This window comes from Sceloporus undulatus, chromosome 9, assembly GCF_019175285.1.
Source record: "Sceloporus undulatus isolate JIND9_A2432 ecotype Alabama chromosome 9, SceUnd_v1.1, whole genome shotgun sequence".
NCBI lineage: Eukaryota > Metazoa > Chordata > Lepidosauria > Squamata > Phrynosomatidae > Sceloporus > Sceloporus undulatus.
In genome coordinates, this window is record NC_056530.1 from 29,322,860 (window position 1) to 29,332,661 (window position 9,802).

At 45.3% G+C, this 9,802-nt stretch overlaps 2 protein-coding genes across 4 annotated transcripts in view; one reads left to right on the forward strand and one right to left on the reverse strand.

Annotated features, from left to right (window-relative positions):
- FLRT1 (fibronectin leucine rich transmembrane protein 1) overlaps positions 1–2,722 on the forward strand; it is a 48,617-nt gene extending 45,895 nt beyond the window's left edge. For both annotated transcript variants that reach the window (XM_042439244.1, XM_042439245.1), the window contains exon 3: positions 611–2,722. In XM_042439244.1, coding sequence (XP_042295178.1) covers positions 611–2,296 — 1,686 coding nt within the window. In that variant the 3' untranslated portion in view covers positions 2,297–2,722. The remainder of the gene's footprint in view (positions 1–610) is intronic.
- MACROD1 (mono-ADP ribosylhydrolase 1) overlaps positions 1–9,802 on the reverse strand; it is a 326,473-nt gene that overhangs the window by 280,301 nt on the left and 36,370 nt on the right. The window lies entirely within an intron of this gene.

Genomic DNA, 9,802 nt, shown 5'->3' on the forward strand with positions numbered 1-9,802 from the left:
CATCTCAATTTTGATTTTTTAATTTTGTGAGATCTCATGAGATAACAAGTTTGTAACTTAGACTAAGATGGTGTCTGCATGGGCTAAAATACCCCAGAAGCAGCCAGGAGTATCTTGGCCCCAGAGCTGTCAGATCAGTTACCTGGTCTATGGAAACAACATTTCTGCATGATATCACTTTGAGGGAGGGATTGAGCAGATATTGAGATGTTTAAAGTGCCCAGATGTAACAAAATGTGTCTTAGAATTCAAAATATTACAGTGAAATTTTAGGTTTTAGTTTAATCTGGAAAGTAAGGCACAGCATGAATTTGGAGATGTGATTATTGTACTTAAATGTTTGGTACAAGACTGAAATTTCAACAAATGAAATGTGGCATTTTAAAACCTGAATTTGCCTGCCCTTTTGTTTTGGGGTCCCTTCAATTCTACTCCATCCCCCCCAGTAGAAATTTAATATTTTCACAGTGATGAAAGTGATGCTTGCATTGACAAACTAGACTCCAAAGCCTGTGTTTCTTGAATCCGCCTCCAGTTTTAAAATATATATGTCACTTCCACTCTCTGCTTCTGCCCCGCTGAATTTCCCTCTTCGTCCAATTTCTGTCAGGTCATCTACCTCTATGAAAATGACCTGGATGAATTCCCCATCAACCTGCCACGTTCACTGAGGGAGCTTCATCTCCAGGACAATAATGTCCGCACCATCGCCCGGGACTCCTTGGCACGCATCCCACTGCTGGAAAAGCTGCACCTGGATGACAACTCCGTCTCCACCGTCAGCATTGAAGACGACGCCTTTGCAGACAGCACGCGCCTCAAGTTGCTTTTTCTCTCCCGCAACCACCTCAGCAGCATCCCCTCTGGCCTGCCCCGTACCCTGGAGGAACTCCGGCTGGATGACAATCGCATCTCCACCATTCCCCTCCATGCCTTCAAGGGACTGAACAGCCTGCGGCGCCTAGTGCTCGATGGCAACCTTTTGGCCAACCAGCGCATTGCAGACGACACCTTCAGCCGCCTGCAGAACCTCAGCGAGCTCTCGCTGGTGCGGAACTCCCTGGCAGCTCCCCCTCTTAACCTTCCCAGTGCCCACCTGCAGAAGTTGTACCTCCAAGACAACGCCATCAGCCACATCCCCTACAACACCCTTTCCAAGATGAGGGAATTGGAGAAGCTGGATCTGTCCAACAACAACTTGACCACCCTGCCCAAGGGCCTGTTTGATGACCTCGACAGCCTCTCTCAGCTCCTGCTGAGAAACAACCCCTGGTATTGTGGATGTAATCTCATGTGGTTGAGAGACTGGGTCAAGGCCCGGGCTGCAGTGGTGAATGTGAGGGGTCTGATGTGCCAAGGGCCCGATAAGGTCAGAGGCATGGCTATCAAGGACATAACCAACGAGATGGATGAATGCTTTGATGTGGGCCCACAGAGCAATTCAGGTGTGGCTGTGGCAGCCAAGACAACTGCCAGCAATGCTGCAGTCACAACCCCACAGGGCTCCCTCTTCACCCTCAAGTCCAAGAGACCTGGCATCCAACTGCCCGATTCAAACATTGACTACCCAATGGCCACTGGAGCAGGAGCCAAAGCACTGGTTCTCAACGTCAAGCCACTGACTGCCGACAGCATCCGCATCAGCTGGAAGGCAATGCTGCCAGCAGCCTCTTTTCGCCTCAGTTGGTTACGCTTGGGTCACAGCCCAGCTGTGGGTTCTATCACAGAGACCCTGGTGCAAGGTGACAAGACAGAGTACCTGCTGACGGCCCTGGAGCCCAAATCAACCTACATCATCTGCATGGTCACTATGGAGACAGGAAGCACCTACGTGCCCGACGAAACCCCCGTCTGCGCCAAGGCCGAGACAGCAGACATGTACAGTCCCACTACCACCCTCAACCATGAACAAAACATGGATCCATTGGCCGGGTTGCCATTAGCAGGGATTATTGGTGGGGCAGTAGCCTTGGTCTTCCTCTTCCTGGTCTTGGCTGCCATTTGCTGGTACGTCCACCGGACGGGAGAGCTGCTGACTCGTGAACGAGGCAGTCGGAAGAAAGACGACTATGTGGAGTCGGGCACCAAGAAGGATAATTCCATCCTGGAAATAAGAGGGCCTGGCTTACAGATGCTACCAATCAACCCCCACCGGGCAAAGGAAGAGTATGTCATCCATACCATATTCCCTTCCAATGGAACCAGTCTTTACAAAAGCACCCACACCATCGGCTACGGCACAACGCGGGGGTACAGAGACGGGGGAATCCCAGACATAGACTATTCATATTCATGATGCAAAATCCCCCTCCTCCCACATATAACGCCCAGTCCCCACCCTTCCCTGTTTTTACCCCCTCCCCATCACGCACCCCAGGTTTTTTTGCCAAGATGGAAAAAGAAAATCGCAAAACAAAAACTATTTTCCGAGCAGAACCAGGAGGAACAAATGGGAGGGGAGGGGAGGAAATTTTACAAAAAAACCCTTATTTTGTAGGAAAAAATCACAAAAAAAGAAATTTTAAAAAAGTAGACATGGAGGGGAAATACATAATTTATATTTAATATGCCAGATTAAAACAAAACCCGGCTCAGACCATACAGAAACCTTGGGTTACTATTGTTTCCCTGCCCCTAAGGGTGTGGGGCGGTGGTGGTTAAGGGGAAGACCTAGCAAGGAGTTTTAAAAGAAAAATGAAAAATGAAAAACAAAAATGCTACCTGTTTATCTTTCTTCCTGTATAAATCTTCTATTTTGTTCAGGGGTTAGATTATAAAAACAAAAAATCAAAAAAACATCAAAACTGTCTTTCCTGGATGTTAAACCACTGACTGTATGGGGGAGAGGACTTGTGTGAATTGGTTTCAGGTTTTCCTTTTGCATCCCATAACTCTGCTTTCCTTTCAGGATCCAAATTCCTTGTGCAAAGCTGAACAACAGCAACAACCATTTGGGCAGTTTTTAGCTTTTTAAAAAAATGAATGCAGAAACAAAGCCCTAATCTTCACTTCCCATGTTTTCTCCCCGTGTAACACTCCACCACATCAACTTTATTCTTCTGTTCAACGCAGACTGGTCCTACGAATCTCCATTCAGTTACCCCTTCTTTACATTTCTTGGGACATCATTCAAGATTATTCTGTCTGTAGAAATAATATTGCAGGTAGCGCTTGTTTCTTTAGCAAAAACAAAAAAACCCAACAACAGTCTGACACAGAAACGGGCTGGGCCAGTGTCTTCCAACCAGCAAGATATTCCTTCCAAGGTGGGGGTCCCAGAATCCTAAACAAATCTCAGGTTCGCATGGCATGTGAATGGTTTTGAGATGTCAAGACAGGAGAGAAAGAGAAGAGGGATCTTGGTTTAAGCCTTTTGCGTCAACTCGGAGATGATAAGCTAGGCTGCTATAGACAAGGTGGGGTCTGTTCAGTTTTGTTTGGTCTGCTTCTATATACCCTGTGTCTGCCGTTTCTCCTATGGAATGCTTTTTAATATCCCAGCTATAGATCTGTGGTTATTTTCAAGAATGTGAGCATACCATAGTCATGTGGAAAGCTGGTGACAGGGGCTCCCAGGCTGGTCTCCACAGCCATAGTCCTGTAAAGTAAAAGAAAAGGCAAATCCATCATCTATATACCATGATCCCCAGGTGTCTGATAATTCTGTCTTTTGTATTCCTAGGTCAGGAGCAAAATCAGATAGTTTGTGGTGTCTCTGGTGGGCATCTGCCACACAGATAGTGGGCTGGATTCAGGTTGATGATGCGTTTGAATGCCTTCACCCAGGGCATGTTTTTCTCTCAAGGGCAAATCCAAGGGACTCTAAATTTGCAGATGTGACAGGAAAATTAAGATCCTTCCATTCCTTCAGGAGTTATAAATGCAAACTGCATATGACCATCCATCCACAGAGTGTGGGAAAAGTACTTGAGATGCTATGGAGATGAGACTTCAAAGGGTCATTCTGTAAAGGACGGAAGTCAAAAATGAAGGACAAAAGGGAAGAACAGTGTTCACATGCAGGCAACCTGTTGTCAAAATAGTTGAGGCAGTACAGTAACCTCTGTGTCAACTTGAATCTTGTACAGCACTGGTGGGACAATCTCTAAGCGACTGGATGTGAAGCAACGTACATCATGCTCTGCCTGCACCAGGGTCCTTGCTTTGATTAGTAGCATTTCCAAAGGCTTGCTTTCAGGAGAAGAGGGCTGGGAAAGTTTGAGAAAATCCAAGCGGGTCAGAGCTTGGGAATGTTACTTTTTAGACTCCCAGAGTCTCCCAGACACGATGGCATGCTGGCTAAGATGGCTGTTCATTTCTGGGAGCTGTCTCTCCACCTCCCATGGTCATTTCCAGACTCTGGATAGGGCCTGATTTGGCCTCTCCTCACAGTTCAATGGGTGCCTGTCCTGAGATAAAATAAAGGAGCTTAAGGTTTCATTAAAGTCAAAACCATCAGTAGCTGCATAGTCAGGCTGGATGTATATTATCCTGTTTCGGAGATAAGCAGCCCTTCTGTCTGCTAGTGGGCTTCCATTGGCTACCACTTGGCCACTGTGGAAAATAATGTGGGTTTAGATATGACTGCAGTCTAATCCAGCATGCGGTTGTGAACCTTGCAGAGATTTATTCCAGCAAAATCCCAACATACAGTTATAGACAGAAGAAATCCGTATCAGTAGAATCCATCTGAAGATGTTGATGACAGGGGGGAAAAGTCCAGGCTGTAAAACTCAGGAGAATGAACAAAGCGTGCTAACAACTGAGGGAGGATGAGTCTATTGAAAGTTATTAGACATGTGGATTGGAATCTCTGTATGCAGTGGCATTCGAATAGAAGCCAAATATCCTTCTGTTTATCAAGATCACCTAGTTGGCTATCTATTGAAACAATACAGCTTTAATCCATCAGGACAGTTTGTATAATCTCAAAATCCTAAAAAATTCAGAAAACAAGATCCAGTTGCACTCTTTCTTCTTCCCAGGAAACATCTCCGTTCTTGTTGACTTATGACAGCCCCACAAATTTCATAGGGTTTTCTTAAACAAGGAATATTCAGAGGTAGTTTTGCCAATTCCTTCCTCTGAAAGGACCTTGTATTCATTGGCGGTCTCCCACCCAAGTATTAACCAGGGCTGACCCTGCTTAGTGTCCAAGATCAGACAGGATCTGAGACTTTTAGGACATTTAGGCCATCTCCCTCTCCATCCTTACATGTTATTAACTATTTCTGACAAGCGTGACAAGCATGTCTCCCCAAACCCAAGGCAAAATAATGGTGCTGGTGGTGTTGGTGATGATGATGATGGATGATCAGGCTGGGCATAATGAAGTGCAATTCTGTATTACCAGGGAAAGGAGAGCACAGCAAATTCTCTGATAGAAATGTGTGTTCTCACTAAAAGTTCTAGGCCAGTTTCAAACGGCTGCAAAGTAAAAGCAAGCCTACAGCCCTATGCTGAAGTGCACTAGATTCTTAAGCCCAGCTGCACACATTGATGTTTGTATTTCAAGCAGGCAGCTACACTCTGGCTTCCTGGGCTATGGATTTTCAGGCTTCTTCTAAGCAGGCTGGGGTACATCTTAAAGCATCCCATCTTGAACAAGACCAATGTCTTCTCCCCAAGACCCTCTTCCTCAGAAGCAGCCAAAGAAAAGTCTATTTTCCGTATCATTCAGCATACAGTTTTTCTCCCTCGCTCTCCCATTTTGCCCACCTTCGGAGTGTTTTGACAGATTTGCAACTTTACAACCCTTTAATTTCCGCAAATGACAATAAATGGGATTAGCCAGCTAACTGGCGAGCAAGACAATAAACACGCTGATAGAAGCGTCTTTTCGAGGCATTTTTCTCCTTGCCAACAGGGCTCTCTGATGGGCCTCGTGTTCCTTAATAGCAACAATAACAACTGTTGGTGGGGGAAGCAGTTTAAGCTGCTTGTGACAAAACAAAATGACAAGGTTGGGAGACGAGAGACAAACAGGGAGGGGAACCTAAAAGCCTGGCCAGACACTACAAAAACGACAAAACATTTTCATCCCATCAACTCTCCGATGCGCAATGCATCCCTTTCTAGATTCCACAATGCCCCTGGCTGCTGCTGCTGCTGCTGCTGCTGCTGCTGCTGCTTTTCATAGAAGTCCCAATTGGCACTTCCCACATTGGACTGGATGGGTTTTTGCTCTGCATAGTCAATGACATACATAACAAGTTTCATCACAGAGATGAAGAAATAGAGCTAAGCTTCTATGGGAAGGCACAGAACAGTCGCATCTAGCTTCAGCCTGTTTCTGTGCTCCCACTGTCACAGGCAATGCCAGGAACATTATGTCCAAGCAGCAGGGTAGGACCTTTCCAAGTTTATGGCTAGCTTGGTAAAGGGGAAGTGCCCAACTGTTAGTGTGTAAGAGCTCTTAGAAAGCTCCTCTCCAAAAAAAGACAGAACTTTGGAAGGTCGCTACACTTCTCTTCCACTGCAGATCCCAACCCTCTATGTACACCATACAACTTATTTCAAAAAGACGGAACTGAGGCCTGGGATATGCTCATTAATTTTGGAATACAATAACTTCCCTGTTTTTCAAAGACATAGCCATGTTAGTCTGTAGAATCAGTATGTAGAGAGGTCTTGTAGTATCTTTGAGACAAACTGGAAGAAAGCAGTTGGTAACATGAACTTTCCTAGAAGTAAGTCTACTTCCTCAGAATCCATCTGAGGAAGTAGACTTAAGTCTACAAAAGTTCATGCTGCCATCATCTTTCTTTCAGCTTTCCTGCTTTTGCCATGTTAAAAATGCTTCAGCTAGTACTTGGCAGAATACTGAAAAACATTATTGTGATTGGCATCCAAACCTCCTGAGGTGTGTATGGCCTCTTGTAGGGTAATCACACTACAGTTGCAGAGTGGCCAGGACAAATAGAATCATAGAGTTGGAAGAGACCCCAAGGGCCATCCAATGCAAACCCCCTGTCATGCAGGAACTCCGTCAAAGTATCCCCGACAGATGGCCATCAAGCCTCTGTTTAAAAACCTCCAAGGAAAGAGACTCCACTACACTCCAAGGGAGTGTGTTCCACTGTTGAACAGCCCTTACTGTCAGGAAGTTCCTCCTAATGTTGAGGTGGAGTCTCTTTTTCCTGTAGTTTTCATCCATTGTTCCAGGTCCTTTTCTCTGTAGCAGCAGAAAATAAGCTTGCTCCCTCCTCAATATGGCCTCCCTTTAAGTATTTAAACAGGGCTATCATATCACCTCTTAACCTTTTCTTGGCTAAACATCCCCAGCTCCCTAAGTTGTTCCTCATAGTGCATGGTTTCCAGACCCTTCACCATTTTAGTCACCCTCCTTTGGACCCGCTCCATGAAGTAGGGCCATCAAGCTGCAATCAGAGCTCAGGAAAGTTACTTTTTGGACTACAGTCACCAGAAGCTCCAACCAGCCCAGCCAGTGGTCATGCTGCCTTGGAGATTCTGGGATGTGTTCTCCGGAAACAACTTTCCCAAGTTTTGTTCAAGAGTTTTTTGTGGGGTTTTCGGGCTATTGTTGTTCAAGACTTTGCAAAAGGCTTCCTTTCCTCCTTCTCTCCCTATTTGTCGGATTTGAAGGATGTTGTTGCAGGAGGGCTAACAGAGGAATTACTGTCATGCAACTTCAAATGTCCGTCTCTGGTCACAGTCTGCCAAGATAGATTGCGTGTTAAATAAGATGCTTGAAAATAAGTGTTGGGGGATAGATACAGGTGGTAGAAAGACATGTTTACAGTCCTTTTAAAGGCCAATATGAACAATTGTTCACATGAAGTATAATTCTGTTAAGTGTTTAACTCTCTATACAGCACTTCACAAACAGAGCTAATGCGAGCAAGCTCTTAGGGAGGATGCATTTAGCACAATGCCATAAAGGAGGAGGATGAAAAAGCATGAACATGCGCATGGAGAGAGGGAACAGACCTGCCTCTTTGTTGCTCATTCATTCAGGTGATTCAAGGATTGTTTGGTGGCTGCTGTCCTTGGCACACACATGTAGTTTATGGGAAGCAATTTGCAGCTGTGCTTGGAAAGTTTGCATTTAGCAGAGAATGCTTAACAAAAAATAAAAGAAAGAGAGGATGGTGAGAGGAAATTGGAGAAAGAAAATAACCTGTAAATGTGGTTTCCTCCCCTTCCTTGGACTGTGGCAGATGAGTTCTGGCCTAGGAAAAGAAGTCTAGACGGACTCTAATTCACTAGTAGCAAGCTTCTTGTGCTAAGACTTGAACCTCAATTCCTGCTAGTGAAGGCTTGGGTTTCGCTGACATTTTTCTTGCCTGGGTCCTGCTATGCTTTGGATTATAACTCTCCTTATGTACAACACTGGCTATACCACCTTGGGTTGATGGAAATTATAGTCCAAAACAGATGCAGATCATGGATCGGAAAGGCTGGTTTAGCTCCAGAATGATAAGGACCAAATACACTCAAACCATAGAATTTACCATCAGTTGTAGAACAGTTTACAAGTTGGTCTGTGGTCCAGGAATGGGCAGTGAGCAACAGGGCCTCTGAGAGAGAATCTCTGCCACTGCATTTCAAATATCTCTCTCACAACAGATGCAATGTAATCCTGATAGCACAGCTTTCTTGTACTCTCACAATATTTTGGACCATGGCTCCCATCACCAACCCCTCCCTCATCATGACCCCTGGAGATGAGAGCTGAAATCCAATACACAATAAAGCCTGCCTCTGTATGCATCCTGGTATAGCAGCTCTCCTGGTTCAACCCTTGATAATCACTTTTCACGGGCGATGCTCCTTGTTGCATTCCTGTTCACATCAGTTCCACCTTTTTACCATTTTGATATGTATAAAAGATGGAGAGAGACCTCAAAAGCAGTATAGCCAAACTCCTGCTTGTTCTGTTTGCAAACCTCAGCAACAACAAAGTCTCCCTTCTTTTTCCAGCACACAAAACATTAAACCAGGATCTCCTCGTTCTGCACCAGGAGTATTGCTCTCCCACCGTCACCCACCCCAAAACGCATGTGCAATTCTGGCCTGTTTATTTTCCCTTGGAAAGGGAGGGACGGATCAGCAGCTGGATTTTGTGCAAACTCTTGCACAAGCTGGAGGCTGAATGAACATCAGAAAGTGCATCCAGGCAGAGAAATCTACAAGCACTGCAGATCTCAACCTAAGGTTTCGCCCTCCTTCTCAACTGAAAAGGCACCTCTTGAGCAGCTTACATAAATCAGTTTAAAAAGACAGCCCCTGCCCATGGGCTTATCATCTGAAAGGACACAACACAAAAGCAAAAATGGATAGAGAGAAGAGAGAGTTGGAGGAAACGTGTGATTTTTCCAGTACAGAATGGCCTTGCTTCCTTTCTCATTTCTTTTTGCTGTGAGCTTGTTGAAACTAGTCAACATGCATGCGGCAACCAACCACTGTAACCCACACAGCCATGTGTGCAACTGCTTTGTCAGGGGAGCCAACCAGAAATGTAAATGGCATCATCGATGCTTGGTGTACTTTCTGTGGAGGTCCAGAGGCCAGAGAAAGTAGGAAAACTCAGTGGAAATGATGAGAAAGGACTGGTGCATCCAAAACCAATTCTCTTCACAAAGTTCTTGCTCTCAGTTTAGGAGCAGGAGTACACAGCATGAAGAAGCCACCAGCCTTGTCAAGGCCCCTGTGGCACACCCTCCAATGCAGCCTCTCTGTGAGGTGGCATTAGCCATTACGAAGGCTCAGCTTGTTGTTCCGGCTGTTCCATTATTATTATTATTATTATTATTATTATTATTATTATTATTATTATTAT